The sequence below is a fragment of the Leptopilina boulardi genome, unplaced genomic scaffold (genome assembly GCF_019393585.1).
Source record: "Leptopilina boulardi isolate dan_hultmark-lab unplaced genomic scaffold, ZJU_Lbou_2.1 LbouV2_19, whole genome shotgun sequence".
Taxonomy (NCBI): domain Eukaryota; kingdom Metazoa; phylum Arthropoda; class Insecta; order Hymenoptera; family Figitidae; genus Leptopilina; species Leptopilina boulardi.
This window is the reverse complement of record NW_026137740.1, coordinates 456,925-477,225: the sequence shown is the minus strand read 5'-3', so window position 1 is coordinate 477,225 and position 20,301 is coordinate 456,925. Positions and strand designations below refer to the sequence as shown.

The following is a 20,301-nucleotide window of genomic DNA, read 5'->3' as shown; positions in this document are numbered from 1 at the left end:
AGTTGCAAAAGTCGAAAATGGTGAAATTCATGATTTAAAGAGTTTGAAAGTTATTCGCAATTCTTGTTTTATAAATCCAATTCTCAATTCCGCTCTGCTGATAATTATCTTTCGGTAAAACGAAATACTAGTGGATTTCTCTACAAATCATAATTATATAAAAACGAGTATTAAAAAAGAAAAAATATCTATTTTCCCAAGTATCAAGGCGAGTCTCATAAAAGGCGAGAGGCTAAAATTGAAAGTAGTCCCGACCGTTTCGAGACCGAAATGTCATGGTATGAGAACGCACTGACTTTAATCGCCATGTAATGCCAGAAAGGGATCGAGAATTTGTTTACGAAGTGCCTGGGGAGTAATGGAAAGAAAAGCAAATACAAGATTAAGATATCTATATGAGCTGCAAGGAAAACACAAGATACAGAGAAACGAGAATTGCGTCTTTAAGAAATCACTAATGAAATGATCCGCAGAAAAGATAGAATTCAATCTTTTTACAAAATCGTTTTTAAATAATTACATACTTGATCGTTTAAAGAAAACGGAATTTTAACGCATCAGGATTAACTTCCATGATAAATCAAGATTTTACAAGTTGATTTAGTTATTGAGTTGTAGGAAAAATAATCAGTGATTTAGAATTTGAAAAATTCTTCTCGAATCATCAGCTATTGTTTCACAACTCATGAAACAAGATTTGGTTTCTTTAACGTCGACTAATCAATTTGCAGATTTGATTAATTAGTTTTTTGTCTACTCACCTACTGATGATTGAATAATCAGTGATATTAATTGATTAATGATTTAATAATCAATAGACATTCAATTAACAATTTATGATCAGGTCATAGCTAACACAGGCCGAGAAAATTTTGGCTTACTTCAGAACCAAGAACCAGACTATACTTTTTCGAAGCATTTGAATATGAATCTAACCTCAGAATTGACAGTACGTTTCCACTGAAACAGGAAATTTATTAAAACCTCAACAAATATTTGAAAAATTACCATTTACCAATGATTCATCTGAATGAATTTATTAATAAAAGTTTTCTCTTGTTTTTGATAAGTCGAGTCTAATAAATCTTTCTCTTGATCAGTTGATTCATCATCAATGCCTTACGGAGCCTTCAATCTTCGCAATTGTCTTTCGTGATAGGAACATATAAAAATTCCAAGAAAATCTCCATCGTTCAAGAATTAGAAAGGCTGCACCTGCGAGTAACTTGGAATGAAAAGATCACGCAACCAATAAAAAGCATTTCATCCATATCAACCAACACTTTATCATCTTTAAAAAAACTTGATTAGATTCGTAGTTACTGGAACCGCAGCAACCCAAAAAAAGATGAATTGAATAACAGCAAAGTGATCTGAATCACAGAAAATTCTGCCTCTAGGTAATAAAGTTGATCCTTTCGTGTTCTTCAGCAATTCATCGGTCAAGTTCAAAATCCGCTTATCCTTGGAGTGCAATTTTCTTGCTTCGCGAGCAAGCGCGTTTAGCTTTAGGATAAGGTTGAGATGCAACGTTGAGTTAATCTCAATAACATGTTGAGAGGTGGAAGGCGGCGAGTGGCAGGAGATAATTTATTGTTATTCCCAGTGCATTGGATGACGCCAAAGCGTTTCCAAGATGGCCGCCTGTTCGCGCCCGACGACGACCGACTGGCACTTGGTAGCCATGACCTTGTCTGGTGAGACCCCATCGTGTGTGCAGCTCTCGAGAACCTACACACGCATTCAGAGAGAGAGAGAGAGAGAGAGACACACGGGAGAAGTTTACTTTCAGCCCCACCATTGGCGAAGAGAAGGCACGGAGAATAGAAGCTCGATAAGTGGGGGTAATAATGTGCATCGCAAATGAAGGAGAAGTTGATCGGGAGGAGGGATTGTTACCTAAATTAATGAATAGTTCCGAGCACGTGTGTATCTTAAACCACATTACATGGAGGCTAACGAGAGATTTCAACATTTTCTGATGAGTTTTTTGTTGCAGAAACAGTTCCATCTGGACAATGAAGTTGACTAAATAATTTAATGGAATGAATAAATAGACTTAATATTCAAAAATGCGGAAACGTATTGGTAATTTCTTGAAAATGTGTCTACGAATCGGTCTTGACCTCGTTTTTCCGCAGAGAACTATTAACAACAGCAACATTTACATGGAAACTGCTTTACCATTTGCAGTCGTTTCTGTTTTATATACTTTTTCATCTCTAATTGGCTGCGTCTCGAAGCGGAAGGCTTTACACGGATTGTAAGCGTATTGTCCTTAGTGTATAGGATGTCGTTGACATGCGTTCGACATCCGCCGGAAGCAGCGTTGCTCTTCAAGGGACAATGCGTCACTGAAGCCAATGTGACCCTATCGAATATTAAAAAAAAAAAAAAAAAAAAAAACAGACTGCATGATTACCAATACAATATTGTTACACACCTTCGTGTGGTTACACAACCGATGGATATACATGAAGCTTATGCAAGCATCTTGATATCAGTCTTTATTGTTCATCAACTTGCAGGTTCTTTTTTCACTTTGTCTCCCCCACTTCCTTCCACTTCCTTCATTTCGATTCTGCATCATAAGGATGATCACGTTTTGCTATTCTCAAACGTTATTTATGGTCTTGTAATTATTTTCCTTACATCTTGCAAGAACTGGATTTTTTCAACTGATATATGCAATAAATTAATAATAACACGATAATTGCCACATAAGCTGATTAATTCGTAACGATTATGAGTAATTACTCATGTTTAGGTGGATTAACAACTTTGGACGACAAACAATTTGTTAGTTGGGTAAATATTAAGTTCAAAAATAGGAATCAAGTCTTCAAGTTAAATAAAGTAGAAAGCTCCAGAAATAGAAAATTAATAGAATTGTATTCAAGGTGATATCTTGCAGAAACGATTGTGATATCATGTTTGCTTCCTTCGAACAAAGGGGAATTAATTTGACGAGTCATGCAATGATGTGCTTAAAGAATCTTCGGATATACAAAATACAAATAGCAAAAGCATCAACATCGATCGATCATCTATCCAACGTTTTTCAGGGAATTCTCTTATCGAAGGTTTGCTATTCAGCAGCCAGCAACAAAGGAATACCTTTCCCATAGAGGCCAGGACACTTATTTTAATGCCTCTCGAAAAAGAGTACCCTCACTTTAACAATTTTGATGTTCTTTTATTGCCACTCCTTGCGATGATTTAGCAGCAGGCGAGATCGTTTTCTTCTCTTCCCGTTGTGTAATGGAAATGAGGCGCGTCCACACTGCGAGCTAAGATCCTTGGTGTTCAGTAATAGTAGCACGAAAACCAGTATTATTAGCATCGTGTAACGTGTCTGTTGGCCGTGAAACCAGTGAAAGTATTCTGCCAAGCGAACGCCGTGCCGAGGTCCAGGCATTATAAGCGTGCGAACTTGTAAAGATGTTGGTGTGTGTGTTTGCGAGAGCAAAACGGGGAAGGCACAAATCGTTTCCGAGCAAAGGAGCGACAGCAGCGCCATGGAGTAGATTCTGGGCCTTTGTCCTCTTTGTCTCGAAAGCATTCAACCCGTTCTGGCCCTTGCCTCTTCCTTTCTAACTCTGGAATTCTGCTTCGAATCCTTGAGATTTGTCTCGACAGGTTCTTTGCAGGGGGTCAGCAAATTTTCATCTTGCAAGACCATAATTCCTGACCTTATACCCGTTCCCTCCTTGCGTTTAATTACCGGATTTCAATCTCTATACTCAATTTTTTAGCCGGTGAGACCTTTTTTTTTACTATCTCCAAAGTAAATCCTAAACTGTCAGGAATTTCTGCACATTTCCAGAAAATTTTGCTCCGGAAAGTGTTTTTTTGATTCACTTAATGGCCACTAGTGTCGTATTGTAATTTTAAATCTCTTATATTAAAATAATTAAAAAGTACTAAATGCAATTTTGGACCAAAAAAAAAGTTCGGAATATAAAACACGACTGCCAAATCTGAGACTGAAACTAAAAGGTGATTTTTGCATAGGGTAAATTCGAGAACTGTAATTACTGAAAGAGTTAATTAATCAATTGTGTTAAATGAAGAGACTGGTATTAGAGGAAGCTACAACAATTCACAAGGCAGATGAAAATAGTGATGCCTTTGTGAATCGGATTACGTTTTGTTGGAAGGATCATTCTGAACATGGTGGTTGGGCATTTGCAATGTGTATGGCTTCCGATATGGGTTCAGCGCACTCGCAAAAAGAAGGCAGCATTCGATCGATATATATAATATATTTCTTCGCGAACGTGACTTGTACTAGTTTTGCAGGCGCACGTGCCACGCGATATTAAGGCCATTTATATATTATATACCCTTATGGCACAAAGTTTCAGATTGCTGAGTTGGCAGCTGGTTTCTTAAAGCGAGCAACCGTTGATGGAAGAAGAGCGATCGAACAATTCGAAGGAAAGTTATTGCGTCATCCAGACAATCGTTGCCAATTCGTCTCATCTTGGAAGTGTACAAATGGTGTTTGTTCCTTGCCAGCAGACGCTGTGTGGAAAATATCAAATTAATGATAGAGAAGACGAAGATTGAAGATGATTTTTCCTTAGAAACAGGGATGTTTTTAATGGTCCTAACAAAACGAAAAGCTAAATTCTAAAATTACTCACTACAACAATTAATACAAACCGTTTATTGAGTCAAGGTATGAATATTTTTTTAAGCAATAAATTGACATCCTAAGAAATGGTTCTTTCAAATCTATAACTCTAGATTACAAAGGTTAAGGATAATGCGTAAAGAAAAAAAAAGCGAATGAAGATTGAAAATGATGTTCGGAATGATGATTGAAGAGGGGGGTTACGAGGATGTTGATACAGATGGCGATATAAAAGAAGGAATATGATACAGATGAATATAAAGGTGAAGACGATAAGAAACAAAAAGGTCATTACTCTACTGATTCAAGATATTAGTATTTTACTATCGGTAGCCTTTATACATCTCAGTTAACAAAAGGTAATTTTTTCAGTCGTTTCACTTTGTGCAGAGATACATCGTGCTGTTGCTGAGAAATAGTTGAATATACCCCTTCCCTTTTATGTCGCTCTCTGTTGTGTGCACTATTGACCAAGGGTTCTAAAAGGATAGAAGGACCTGCATGCTTCTTGTGCCAAGGAACTATTGTAGAGAATGCGTCTTGTAGAAAAATCTTGAAAAAAATATGAATGCTCCATAGTTGGGCAATTCCTTTATTTATCAATAGCTTTGATAAATGTGTATACCAGTTCACTCAAGAATAACGAGGATTCTTTCAACACAGAGAGTGGAGATTGTTGAATCTTGACCTTTTCATCTCGACCTCTTTGATGATCTTCCGGTGCTACAGCGATTGCAGCGTATATCAAAGAGGTCAAACTACTTGTCGCTTCTTCAGTTTTCTGAAACTGACTTTCGGCTCAGTTTCCCATTGTTCATCATCATAATCTTGTCCCTCAGAATACGGATTATAAAAGTACTGATAGTTAAAATAGCATTTAAAATAACTATATTTGTTAAATTACCCTAAAAAATGTTGTTATTCGATTTCTCGTGTTTGGACATGAGGATTCATGGATTATAACTGCAGTGAGTCAAAATATTAAACCAAATTTCGGTCGTTATTAATCGTTGATTAAATAACAATGCGAAAAGATAAAAAGGAAACTAATTAATTGTCAATGTTGAGAAAAAAATTTTGGTCATTAAACTTGAGGTGAAAGTATAATTGTAAGTAAAGGTCCAAGGTCCAAAGAAACTTTGTATAATTGTAATCAGTGTTTTTAATGGCACACAGAAACACACACACACACACACTGACACAGATGGTGTATGTTCTCATTGGTGCCCTCGACCTCGCACAAGCTTTAAGTGCCTATCTGCCCTTTCCCTCGGACCACTATCGACCACCTCGAAAACATCGGTCTTTGTCCAGGCCCGTATCAAGGCCAAACAAAAGCGTCTGGATTCGATACAAAAGCCGTTTACCAAGTTCTTTCAAACAGAAAAGAAGTAACCGTTTTCTCCACTTGGAAACTGGCTTAGCCTCAAAGAACGGTTGCAGACGGAAATAAAGGGCCATTCAAGTTTTTTTGAAACAATTCTTACATTGGAAAATATTTGTTATTAAATTAATATTACTGAATTGTGAGACTTGGCGATATTACTGTTGGTAGTTTTAGAAGACTACAATAGACGGTATTTTTAAAATTTGGATTCTAAAATCATTTTCTCATATCCTTTGAATTACTCCACATTCGCACCATGAAACATTCGACGAAATGAAATCAGAGCCCCAAAGGAGCAAGCTCGAATTTACTTAATGTACACTATATTTGAGCAGTCATTTTCAACAATTTACTGCAGTATTATCTTTCCTCATTCTTCCCTTATATTTTTGAAAGCGCGAAACTGACATTTGCAATCGACTGAAATGTCGGCAGATTCCGACAAATCCTTTCAAAATACCGTTTTCTCTCTCTCTCTCTCTCTCCTTCTCACTTACTCGATCGTTCTGGGGATTGGATCGTTAAAGCCTGCTCTCGAGCATTACAGAAGGCGAAATGGCGGGTTTTACAACGTTACACATCTGAACTTGGCCGTTTCATTGGTTCGTTTCCAGAGGCGATTTGTTCTCAGAATTTCCAAGGAGAGTTGATAAAATGCCTTTTGTCCTCGGACGAATCTATCATAAAGCATAGTTTTTTATAAAAGCATTTTCACGGTACCCGCATCATTTCATTTATATAATAAAACGTAATAAAGTTGAATTTCTTTTAGGCTACTTTTGCTTCTTATATACGGGAGAGTAAGAAATCATTTTTCTTGAGAAGAAAAACTAAATTTAATGTTTTCATTGTAATATGCTAGATTTAAGGAGAAGTAATTTTTTTAAGAAAAACATATATTTTAACAAACTATTCTGATGTACAAATTACAGCAACATATTTGCTTTTAGGTATAGTGTTTTGAAACATGTTCAATAGAGATCAATCATTTAATACTATCACCCAGGCCGATGGACCAAAAATTATAAGTTCTGTTATTTCCTAAATGATTAATTTTTTTTATATTAATATATTTTAAACAGAAAAAGAGAATCATAATGTAAAACACATAATTTCGAAAAATTTCGAAATATACTGTGAGAAACAAATTGTTTCATCAAGTATTTCAAAAGATTTTTTTAAAAATAAAATACGATCAAGAAATTGACCTCGGAAATGAAAAAGACTTAAAAATTTGTGGGGATATGGATGTCAAAAGTCAGTGATTTTAAGCCCGCGTAATTCGTCAACCGTAAAGTGTTGTAATCTGAAAAGAGGTGTGTGTGTGTGTGTGTGTGTGTGTGTGGCAATGTGAGTCGAGCAGTTTCACAAATGGGTCAACGGGCGGCCCGGTCTTTTCGTTTGGAAATATATTTATCGTTGCTTACGAAAAGGCACTGAAAGAGGTGTGCGCGAGCATTTTTTTTTTTTTTTTTTTTTAGAGTTATTAAAGCGCAAAGACTGTCGCGCACGCGTCCATACGAAATGTTGATCGATATCACGACGAAGGAAGTCGACCCAAAGTATATATACAAGCTTCTGATAAAGTCGGTGTTATGTTAGAGAAAGCGCTCTAATTTTAAGGTGCAGTCACATGGAACGAGAGTGCAAAATTCATGGTGACAAATGAAATAAATTCCCCTGACAATGGGGCAAACCGTCGGATTGCGAGGTTTATTGTCTTTACTCTTGTGAAACCATATGACAGCCATTATAACACAGACAAAAGTTCCTTTTAAGGCAAACCAAAGGTCACCGGAATTTCTTCATCGTTTCCCAATCTCGTGCTAGGCTCTGTAAATTGTATTTGTTATAAATGGAATATACATTGAGTGGCCTCAAAATTTACAGTCGATTTTCGTCTTTACATTTTAAAAATACTACCGTCCGATGTAACTAGTAATTTTTTTAAACAGCCATAACTCTGACTAATGTAATTTGTGGGTTTGTTGGGTTGTTTCAGCCCTTTCAGACCTTTGGACTGACTTTTCATCTAACAGAAATAACATTCATTCTTTTTTATGCTTGTAATATTCAATCGATAGTTTAAGCTCATCAGTAAGTTGAACATGAAAAAGAGCATTTCAGTTCTCCATAAACAAATCTCAAACGGTGAAAGGCAAACAAAAAAGAAGAGAAAAAGTAAATTGCACAGATTTGAAAATTATCTTTGGAACTATTGTAAATAATCCTCAAGTATGCAGAGAAGATGCGTTGAAGAGTGTCGGTTACAAAAGGAGGTAAAAGCGCCTTTTTAAAAAGTGTAAATACTCGAAAAGTTTGAAATGACAAGTGGATGATGTTGATGGTTCGGAGAAGACAGATTTTTGCCAAGTAACAGTCGTAACGGCACTACCAGGCACTGAACATACATGTCAGCGAAACGGATAGTAACTATGCTCGTAAATAGCAACCTCTTGCCGAAGAGGTTCCACCAATGGCCGGTCTCAATTATTATCTTTGATACGTTTATTATTTACATCAACGCCCATAAATATATTTCACTCTCTCGATTATTTGGTAGTTACTCATAAAAAGCCACGATGTAAAATTATTTTTCTTTTTTTTGAAAAATTCAAAACACCCATAAAACTTGCAATGAAATTTGAAGCCCTTTGCCATAAAATCCCTCTGTGCAAATCAAGAGAAGAAACTGATTGAAGAATCCCGTCTACTTTTTCCTCGTTACTCACTATGGAAATTTAAATACAATCGACCATCGTAAAAGAGGGATGCATCGGGATAAATCACTCGAGGTGTGTCTCTGCATTCAATGCATTAAGTTCATTCATCTTATTTTTCTCGCCGAGGACACTAGACCGATGAGAATTTATTAACACTCCCTTTATCAGATCTTTATATTATATTCCACCGTTATACATACCATCAATCCTTTGATGTCGGTCACAAAATTCGAATCGACTTAACCGATTCAAATTAAAACCATTTGCATTAAATTTAAATTCAATTGCTTTGAATATGAATTTTTATTGTTACCACTGAATTTGGTCAATAAATTTTGTTTTCATTATAATTTCTATAAAAGAAAACTCAAAGAAAATAAAATTAGTAAAAATAGGATCAAGACATGAAACAGTTGTGTATCTTTCAGTTTAGCATAATTTCCTGAAACTTTTTGCAGTAAGCAGGATTTTTTGAGAGGCGAAATGCAACACAGATTCCACGATTCGTCATTTGTTTTTTTTTGTCGTTGGAGGACAACTTGCCATTAGTATGATACTGTTGTCGAGCATAAACTTGCATCGTAAAAGTGGTTTTGTCCCATGACGTCCGACGGATCCATTAAGATTAATTGACCCTTATCACATAAGCGCGGGTCACACGACAGATTGTAAAGTGGATCTCGTCGACTCTGCCTTCAGAGAGCGATGGTAAAAAAGAGTTGAGAGAAAACAGGAAATACTTGTTTTTTTCTCTTTATCAATAATTGAAACGGCATTGCAATAAAAATAGCTCGTTGTCAGAATAATTACTATTTTTGTTGAATTTATTATGTCTCAATAAAGTAAGGTTATGTTAGTCCACTGCTCGCGTTTCTATGGAAACATATGCGTAAGGCAAGGAAAGAAATATATACTCTCTAAAACTGAATTAGTAGTTTTTCTACTAATGAAAGAGTGCGGATTTGTTTACCAATTGAATTAGTAACAGTTTTGACTCTTTTTTAGTAGAAAACTACTAATTGCTAGTAGAAAACTATTAATTCATGGAGTAAATCGGCTTACTAATTTGAAATAGTAAAATTTACGACTTACTCCATAAATTAGTAGTTTTCTACTAAAAAAGAGTCAAAACTGTTACTAATTCAATTGGTAAACGAATCCGCACTCTTTCGTTAATAGGAAACTACTAATTCAGATTTAGAGAGTACCCATACCAAAACAACAACAGGCCTTGCAATGCTATCAATATAAGAAATCAACATCTTGTACAAAATCTATAAAAAAAATTTAATTTTCGCAATGTTTACTGTCTCGATCATTAAAAATATCGTTTTCTATTATTTTTAGGAAGGATAGAAATTGGAAATAAAAAGTCTCCTTTTTTTCCTTATCTTTACATTACAACGTAACGTTTCGTTGGATGACCCTAACAACTATTTTTTTCCAAAAAGAACATTACCTAAAATTCATTGAAATAACTAATTGTAAGCAAATTATTTACAATCGACTTTAGTTTCCACAAATAGTAATTGCAAATAAATGCATAATTAATATTGTAGGTACATATTTTGTAAGTGATGGTTGTTAAAATCGACGTTGCATTTGTTGCCACAAGTTGTTCACGGCATTTTGCTGTATTTTTTTCTATTAAATTACAGGAATTAATGAGCACAGTGGGGATAAAAAATGAATTACAAGTAAGAAAGAACGGGCAATTAAACGCGCCGCAAAGGAAGTTGCTAACTATAAGAAAAGGGCGACGTTGAATGAAAACAGCTGCGGATGACGACACGGTCTCGACTTGCGTGAACGTTATATTATACTTTGGTGCGCCAGTAGTTCAGAATCGGAGCTATTTTCATATGAGCAAATAAACCAACGCCTACTCTCACGAATGCCGATAAAACTTCTGCATGTTCCTTCTCAAATTCAAAATCAAACAAAAAATGTGTTGAATTCATTCATTTATTCAAAATTGGAATAAAATTTCATCGACTTTGAAAAATCTCTTTCAAGGACAAAAAGATATTATGTATTTTAAAACATTTCTTAAAAAAAAAAATTTGAAATTCATTCTTCGGAAACATTTCATATACTTAATTCTTGAAGCTTTTTTTTAGAAACGGCAAAGAATTTCTTGATGTATTTCTCGAAAAATTGATAAACATGCTTTTTTTAAGAAGGTCTAAAAATATAATAAAATATATTTAAAACTTTTTAAGTGTTTTTGATTTATATAGGTATATATATTTATAAATAATAAATAAATTTTAAACTTTGTAAAATATTTTTAAACAAATATTATTATTCCTAAAAAATTGCACAATTGTTCTTTGAAAAATATTAAATTATTATATTTAATTTAGTTTTAATTTATTATGTTTAAAAAAAGTTGGAAAGAAATTAAAAAAATTTTATGAACAGTATTTTAGAAAAAAATATTTGATTTTTGTGAAAAACGTAAACAATTGTATACCTCTTGCCTTCATTTTCGCTGCCTACGACACGGCCAAGTCTGAAAGCAAAAAGTTTACATGTGTCAATTCTCAAACATCCGTGTAGAAATAAACAAAAAAAAATTAATAACCAAAGTTCATGGAAAGGCAAAGGAGTTTCAATGAACTTTTTTTTTACTGCGACGAACAACGAATAACACATTTTCAATCTCAATTTTTGTGTTTATGCTACAAAAAAATGTTAGTTCTTTATGATTCGATTTACACTTTTCCCTTAAATATGCTTTCATCTTTTTATTTTTAAAAATATTTTAAACATAAACTTTTTAAGCATACTGTAAATTTCCTTGCAAATCAAAAATTGACTACCAGCATAATAGATTTTATGTAAAAAAATTTAAAAAACATATAAATTTAAAAAAAAGTTTTATACCTACTTTTAAATATAATTTTTTATTACCAGATTCTCTTGTCAATAAAAAAATAAAAAAGACGAATAATTTAGAGAAAAATTGTTTCTTCAAAGTTATCAGAAAATTATGGAAAGGGAATTTTTATTTACTGTTTATCCTAATTGTTTTGAGATGAAGTAATTGTAATAACTGAAGAGACCTAATTTTTTTTCTTCTAGTATATAGTAACGTGATGTATTTAGAGCTATAATGAGAACTGTACTATCACCATGGCAATGAGACAGGTTAGGTAGCTAGTCAGTTAGGTAAGAGGTAAGTAGGCCGTTAGACGTAACGATTTTAAGTGACTATTTTTGAAAGGCAACGTAACTGTACTTTTCCTTCAACTGCGTACCAACTCTTATCTATGTACTTCCGGAGAAATGCGCAAGCTAGATAGTTTCAAGACTCTAGATTAGAAAAAATCCACTTGAGTTTAAAAAACTTTTAAACCTTTGAATCCATTCTCTACTTACATACAGTAAAGTAAAAAAATAATTTTTAAAATTTCAAAAATTTCTTAGAAATTAAATTCATTATTTCAGCTAAAGTGAAATAATTTTTATCTGATAGTTGACACTAAAAAAAGTACAATTTTTACCCCAAAATCGGTATAAAATTAACTGCAACAAATTTTATCTTAGTTGGGAGCGCCACCGTCTGTGTGAATTAGCATTGGTTAAAATTACCCGCAACAAAATTTATCCAGCGTTTTTTCTGTGATATTAAGATTCAATATTTTCACGTTATTTTGTGATCCACTTTTAAACACTTAAATGAGAAAAAATAATAAAGCAATTATTCAATTAAATTGCCTTGAAAAAATTTCAAATATGAAATTAAATTAGATTTTTAAACAAGAATTTAATTGCCTTAAAATTATCATTTTTTAAAAGGATGTTAAAATTCGATTTTGAAGTTTTAAAATATGATTAATTATTTATTTAAAAAGACCTTTTTTAAACGAAATATTCTCCATAGCCAAAAAATAGATATTTAATGTTTATTTTTTCCAAGAATTATTTCTTAAATACATAAATTTGTATTTAAATAAATTGCATAATATGGAATATATTATCAAAACATTATTTTTAATCTTAATGAAAAGATTTTTTATATATTAAAAATAATTAAATATATCAAGTTGCGGCTTTATTTATTACTCGGCAAAATAAGTCAGGTTCTGAACAGTTTCTAACAAGCGATATCTTTTTTTTCTTTTTGCTAAGTTTTTTTTCTTTAAGATAACAACGTTTGATCTTTCTAAGTCGTTTCTCGAAGTAAAGGTATTGAGTTCAAGGGCACTTCACGTCTAGCGCGTTTCTCGTTTGCTTTTACATACTTTATTTATGCAAATTTGCAATTTTAGTGGAAGTCATTCTTGCAGTGAGACTCGTATTAGCGAGGAAGTGATAACAGCCGAACCTTAATTATCTACTCAAATGATTTTTTTTACTTCTTTTTTTAAAAACATCGAAAAAAGATGCGGAAAAACTATCCATTACTTCATTGCAGTTAACATATTTAGAAAATAAGTTTTTACGAAAAAAAAATTTTCAAGTGTTTTGAATTAAATATATTTTTTCTTTAAATGATATTTTTTTAACCCAAAGAAAAATTTCTTTTAATCAAACATTATAAAAAAAACAATCAATTTAATAGTAAAAATGTTTCTATATTGCTTTCTTATCATTTTCTTATATTAAAAGCATTTGATATAAGCGCGCTTTTTCTTGTCAATGAGAGAGTTATCGTGGCGCAAGCGCAATTGCTTTAGATACGGTCATTGGTAACTGTGCGACTGCGTTTGCGCAGACTAAGTAAAAAAAGTAAAGAAATAATTTCTTTAAATGAAATAAATTTTTTTTGACCCTGTAACAGTGGACAAATTACATTGAAACAAAGAATTTTTTTCTGGGTGTACGCAACAAAAATGATTCCATGTTTTTCTCAACTTTGGCTTCAATTAAAGTTTGAACCATGACATGGCTAAAAAACGAGAATATGATTTCTAACTTTCATCGAATGAATGGAAGCTCTATAATGTTTAGATCGAGAGAGATGTATTTTTTAAGACTAAGAAATGTAAAGTTGTGGGCATAGAGGGAAAAGATTAAAGCAGAAGACTGTACCAAATGGGAGAGTGAGAGAGACGAATGGTTGTGTCAGACTGGCCTAAAGGCCACATCCTGCCCGATACTTTGTCTGGAATTTTGAGGCGAACTTAGAACTCCAGGGCCCTTGAGAAAACCAGTCGCACATATACTCGACGGTTTTTGTACCGACAAAGACTCGTCGTTCCCTTTTGCCAAGGGTCAGTATATTTCTTTTTCTTTCTGTTTATTCCCCAGGTTTTAGCTCCAATCCCCAAGAGAAATTGCTTTCAGTTTTTTTTCCATCAAAAGGAGCCTCAATCCCTGCATTTTCCCACTTTCGAAAGTTTAAGCTCCTTCATCTGCCTTCAAATCTGCTCCAGATTATCGAAAGTGATTTTGACTGTGGTTTTCGAGTTTTTACTCTTTTTACAACTTTAGAAATATTTTCCATCCGGAAATTTCAATTCGCAATTTAAAAAGCATTAAAAATTACTTTATTTTTGTTTTACGTTAATGAACCGATATTTTCGAATCTAGAAAATAGGTTTTTTCTTTTACAATCGGTACGATTTATTTTTGTTATCAAGATTTAAAGATTTGGACAGTTTGGTTAAAAATTCCAATCTGATAAGATATCCTGATAAGATAAAATGCAATGTTTATAAATAAAGGCCTCCTAGATAAAAAATATTTCTGTTTCGTAAAAAAAGTAGTCTCATCGAGAAACAAGGTTTCGTAGAGCAAAAAAATGTCCCAAAGAGATTTAATGAAAAATGTTTGAAAAAAGATAGGAGCAAAAAAAATTGTGAATAGAGGAAATGGAAAAATTAGTTTGAATGAGAAAAATAAATTAAAGTCAAGAGACTGATTCGAGTATAATGTTGAGAACATAGTTTTGTCATACTAAAATGAAAAGAGAGCCTTTTCCAAACAAATAATGGATGGCTGACTTTCAATATTGTACGACAGTTTCCGTCACATTTTCTACTTCCGGTCACGAAAGATACTATGATGAAAAAAGTACAATTGTGAATAGGACAGCATCCTTTGGTGAAGGGAGCTTTCTATCATGAGATGATTGCAAGGAGGTCGTTAAACTCAAGACCATCACTTATGTTTCAAAGATCGATTTTTTCTCAAATTAAACACTCATTAACACAAATATGTGTTTAAAAATTTGTTTTTTTTTAATTTCATTTTTGGTAATTGAATTTAATGTAATACCTTCTTTTGTTATCCGAGTTATTCGGAGAGGAAACAATCTCTTGAAACGATCTTTTCTTGTTTTCTCGATTGGTATAGTCGTTTAGCAATGTCTTTTTCATTTTTTGTGAGAAGAAAAGTCGCGATGGTGCGCCAACGTTAAAATTTATCGAGTCGTCGTCGGTCTATCGATTTTCAGCGTCCAATGTACTGCGCCTGGGAATTCTGGAACAGAATCGAGGAGGAAGATTTTTTCTTTAGATTTCATGTTGAATTTGAAAATGTTTGAATAAAATTATAAATAATGAGTTTACAAAAAAATAAATAAATAAATCCGTTTCAAACAGACAAAAAATAATATGCAAAAAAATGAATACACACACAAAACAATTTTTTATCTTTAAACAAAATTTAATCCAATGAAATAAAAATATGAAAAATAAAATATCTCAAAAAATAACTGACCAAGTTTATCATCTAATGAAATTTTTACAGTCTACAAAATCATTCAAATTAACGTTATTTAACAGAAACAATATTGTCCATAAAAAAAAGAAGAAAAGTTCTGTTTAACGAGAAAGTTAATTTCAGAACAAAATTCAAAGCAGCATGCGATAAGTCTCGTTTATAACCTTGAATTCAAGTTCCACGGGGCGGTTAAATCAAGTTTGGTCAGTTTTTTACGAAAAAAAATCCAGGATAATATTTACTAAACAAATCGGAGAATGAGAGAGAAGAAGAAAAAAGAAAAAAAATTATTTTTTTCCAAATTCGAAAAGAGGCTAACTTTTTTTGAAGTCGACAAATTCTGTAAAGCTGAAATTTGCAACATTCAGCGTGAGAAGAAATATTTAAATAATTTAAACTAGCGTCAAGTGTAGTTAAAACTACCGTTAAAGAAAACTATCCAGATCCCAGAATTACAAGAAATTAAAACTATTTTAGTTTGCCGGTTGTAAAAAAGTAGCTCTACATCGCCGATTACAAGTACCGGCAATTTGTGTTATAATTAATTCACAACTAGCGACGAGTAACTACTAACGATTATAATAATTGTGATATAATAGTATAACAACTATAACTACATACGATTGTAATAATTGCAGTTTAAAACTATCTCTGATTTTGACATTCAACCATTGTAGATACAACATAATTCAAAAATTATCATGTTTTCAAAGTACACGAAAATAAATTTCACTACATTGGAAATTTTAAACAATATTTTTCAAGAAATTATATGGTTTGTGTTTTATTTTTCTGATAATAATTTATTTCTAGATTAAGGCGCATAAAAAGTCATTTTAGTCGATTGACATTAAAAAAAAGTCGAAAGAGTCAATTTTTTTATTCTATAACTAAATTTAATAAGCTAATAAATATTTTACTTTAAATAAAACATTTTTAATTTTTCGATAGTTTCACTATTCGGTAAACTCGTTAAAATCAAGTTCCAAGTTGAGAATTCATTATTAATTAATTTATTTATTTATTATAAAAAAATAAAATTGTTTTATATACGTCACTGGGCTCTTTATTATTATTATTATTTCTTTTCAATTTTATTTTTTCGATTTGCATGAAAGGATTTCTTGTTGGACGGATAAGTCGCTGGCGGCTGAAGATGATAAGGTCCATTTCTGGCAGAAGTTGTACTCACACGTTTCGAGTACATGTATCTGTATCTACCACGCATGTAAATACACGCCGACGAGAATTCGTAATATGGAACTCCCTTTCACGTTTTGCATTTGCCGCGGACTCGAGAATCGTTTATTTCAAGATGAGAAAACGTTTGAAGCCCAAGGTCGAGATTACACAAGAGTGTAGATTGAAATGGAGCACTCACTTTTTTTACACCTTTTATTAATTTTTTTTCTTATAATAAGCATGTCAATGGCGAGTCACATTCCACACGTTAACTCTTTCATTCACGATAGAGAAAATTTTCCCTATTTTCTGTCTTCTATCATATGCATTTTCTAATCTGCAAGAAATTGACAAAAATTTAATTCAATTTTAAGAATTTAAATATTTTAATTTATCATTTTCTCAACAGAACGAAATTATTCTGTTTTTTTTGTGTGAAATAATTAATATTTATTATTATTTATTTATTGTAAATAATAATTAAAAATTAGAGAAGAAAAATGGAGCGATAAAAGAATTTTTCCAATGGAGGAAAAATGTGAATGGTAAAGTAAAATGTAACAGGTTAAAAATAAAAAATTGTTCCTCGCGAGTTTAATTGTTTAAATAATGTAAAAAAAATGTGTTTTAAAATGTCTTTGATAACAAGTAGTTACTATCAATATCAGCTACTATCGTCGTACATATTTTCTAATTACCTAATTACAAAAGTAATGTGCTCTTGCAAAACTCGTTTGGGTTTATATCGGTGATTTGTTGACGATAACAACTAATTGATAATTAAGATACACGTGCACAATTCGTAACCGCAAGACTCGTTTTGATACTTTTTTCTTAAATCAATAAATTTTAAATCCTAATAATTGTTTCCATCAATTAAAACATTCAGTAAAACAATTGCTATAATTTTGTATCAGGAAAATTTCAACAATGTTATTATTTGCAAAAAATAGAATAATTTCATGTATTATTATCTAAAATTATTTTAAATTAAAAAAATATTTGTAAATTACAACCAAGTAAATTTACAGAATTGAGGAGAATAAGAATAAAATTAAATAATTATAATTAAATATCAAAAATAAATTTGTAAAATTATAGAAAACAATTTTTCCAAGTATGTTAGATAAGTTCCTGTGTCAAGAAAATGAATAGCAAAGTTTGAGAGAAACTAAAGAGCAAAAGACATGTTGAAATAAAAACGTCAATGTTACAAGAAGTAAAAGTCAATGAAGAAATATGATTTCGTTCCGATCGAATTAATCGATTTCTTGAGACAATTGATGCAATCAGCATGACATATTTTTTTTATTAAATTTACTGAAAATATTGATAACTGAAAAGGCAATTTCAGGAAAAATTTCTCACTACTGATAAAAAAAATTCTGTATTAAAATGGTGAAAGTTTAGTTCCCTAACTTAAATCACTCAACTATTAAAGTTTTTTAGAAATCATTTGTAACTTTTCGAAATTGTCAACTTTTTACAAAAATAATTTTTTTTCAAATTATCCGAATTTTGAAATTAGTAAATTTAAAGACACAATTTTAAATTTAAACTCTTAATTAGAATACTAAATTTAAATACTCATTGGTGTTTTAATTAAATTTTTATTTTTCTGAACTTCGAATTCATTTTTCCCACTATGTGTCAATATTTTAAAAATATTATTGTTTATCTAAAATTTAATTTCCAGTTTCAAAAATGAAATGATATTGCACGAATTTCAAAGCGGAAATAAACAGAAATTGTTTTAACAAAAACAGGATGTACATATTTTTATTGACGAAACAAAATTGTTTGTTTCTGAAGAAATTGTCAAAATAAAAATCGAGGAAAGAGAATATCAGACAGCAATGAGAAACATACGCACAAGCGCAGTTACATATGACATTGTTTCAAGTTCTAAAAACAAAGTATAACAGGTTTATAACTTTTGTGAAACGCACCTGTTCCACTGTCCTAAAAATAACTCGCGCTGTTCTTGCATTGTTACAAAAAAAGAAAAAAAAATGCAGCTTATTCGTACTGACGTTTATATAACAAAAGATGTGCGTCAAATTTTGTCCTCATTAATTGTTCATTTATTTTTACTTCCATGTGTATTTATTTACTTGTTCCAAAATGCTTAATTTTGTTTGTTTAATTCTATTCTATACTTTCATTTCTTCAATTTTCGAGTTTTCTTATTCTATTGTAGTTAAATTGTTTACAGATTGACAGGAAATATTTTTTAAAATTAATTTTGAACAGAAAAGGAAGGGAAATTTTAAAATCGTAGAAAATTTCTTGAAACAAGAATGTTTGAAGGAAGCTACAAAATAGTTGTCCGGAGAGTAAAGCTGCACACCAGATGGTAGGCAGATCTCAATAGTTTTGAATTTAAATAGGGGTCTGTTGTTTGCGGAACACGGTAGGAACAAATTTATCCCATACGTCAGCCATCTCCGGCCGAGTAGAACGGTAAAATTCTACTGGAATTGGAATTTTAGTACGTGAGCGATAAAAACGACTTCCGTTCGCAGCAACACGTCTTGTAATAAAACGCATCCTGCACTGACGACGAACCCGTTTTAATTTACAAAGTTACCCCCGAGTTTAGAATGAAACATCCAAAAAGAATCTTTTTAAAATCCTTACACTTTGAAAAATCATCAAATATTGGATTAAATTGTTCATAGTTAACAGATTTATGTGTAATTAATTAGAACTATATAAATCTAATCTAATGTTTCACAAATCTTTTACTTTATGCAGATGTTACAAAAAATTACAAAGTAAGTTCGCAAGACTCAGATGTGCATCAGCAATTAGCACCAGCCAACCAGATTCAGATAACATTCTTGGAATTTCAGAATCAGATGCATGATATCACTCAATATCAATGAATACTGGTTTTACAACAATTTTCTCCCTCTGATTTTTCATCAAACAACTTCTATATCGATAGATAAACTGCAATATTGTTTCTATGAAATATTTACTCCTAGCAGTAAAAGCTTCAAGATAGGGTCTGATAATCGAAACGCAAATTAATTTTTTAGTTTGTCCTGTTAAAAGTATCTTTCACAACAAAAGTTTATTCTCTTAAGAGGTATTCATAAAGAAAGTTTAAGTGGTATTTCTATGGAAAGTTTGCCTCTAAACTACCTTTCTAAGATGCTGAACTTAAGAATATAGTTGTACCGATGAAGATCAGCAGATGTCGTAATTCGTTATTAGCCGATTAATCATCCATGAAAGGCAATTATCCTAATTCGACCCATCAGCTAATGGTTGATTCACAGAAGTTCATGTTATCGATAATCGGAGGAATTTCTTGCCGGTAAATCGTTTTACGTTGGATAAAGTTAGTGACGTGCAAAACGAGGGATTCAAACTACAGATACTGACACTACAGTTCGAAACTAAGACTATTTATGTACGAAACTACAACTGTTGTACAAAACCAACAAACAGTACCGTGCAGGTCTTTTTTAAACCAAACAAGTACATTAAACATGTTCATAAAATGAAATTTCAAAAACTGTTTTGGTTTGCTAAACAAAAATTGTACAAAATACATTAAGTTGGAATAACTATTGTCAAGAAAACTAGAAAAGTTTACTCCAGTTACGGTGAATTCTATCAATGGAACAGATATGTCCCCAAATTATTCGGCACTATTGGAATTTTTACTAATTGATGTTCTGCTG

The 20,301-nt window shown here is 32.0% G+C and overlaps 1 protein-coding gene and 1 long non-coding RNA gene across 7 annotated transcripts in view; one reads left to right on the top strand and one right to left on the bottom strand.

Annotated features, from left to right (window-relative positions):
• LOC127277899 (protein gustavus) overlaps nt 1–20,301 on the bottom strand; it is a 161,772-nt gene that overhangs the window by 18,730 nt on the left and 122,741 nt on the right. For 2 of the 5 annotated variants that reach the window (XM_051299338.1, XM_051299337.1), the window contains 2 exons: nt 14,978–15,181; nt 11,226–11,264 (listed from right to left, as the gene is read on the bottom strand). The exons of 1 other annotated variant lie outside the window; for it this stretch is intronic. In XM_051299338.1, coding sequence (XP_051155295.1) covers nt 11,226–11,264; nt 14,978–15,078 — 140 coding nt within the window. In that variant the 5' untranslated portion in view covers nt 15,079–15,181. The remainder of the gene's footprint in view (nt 1–11,225; nt 11,265–14,977; nt 15,182–20,301) is intronic. 2 more of the 5 variants (XM_051299340.1, XM_051299341.1) reach the window with 2 other exon arrangements.
• On the top strand, nt 5,407–10,966 carry LOC127277915 (uncharacterized). 2 transcript variants are annotated; one of them, XR_007842429.1, is made up of 4 exons: nt 5,407–5,748; nt 9,208–9,457; nt 10,097–10,233; nt 10,408–10,966. It is a non-coding gene; the product is annotated as an uncharacterized LOC127277915 (long non-coding RNA). The 2 variants fall into 2 exon arrangements; XR_007842428.1 differs by lacking the exons at nt 9,208–9,457; nt 10,097–10,233.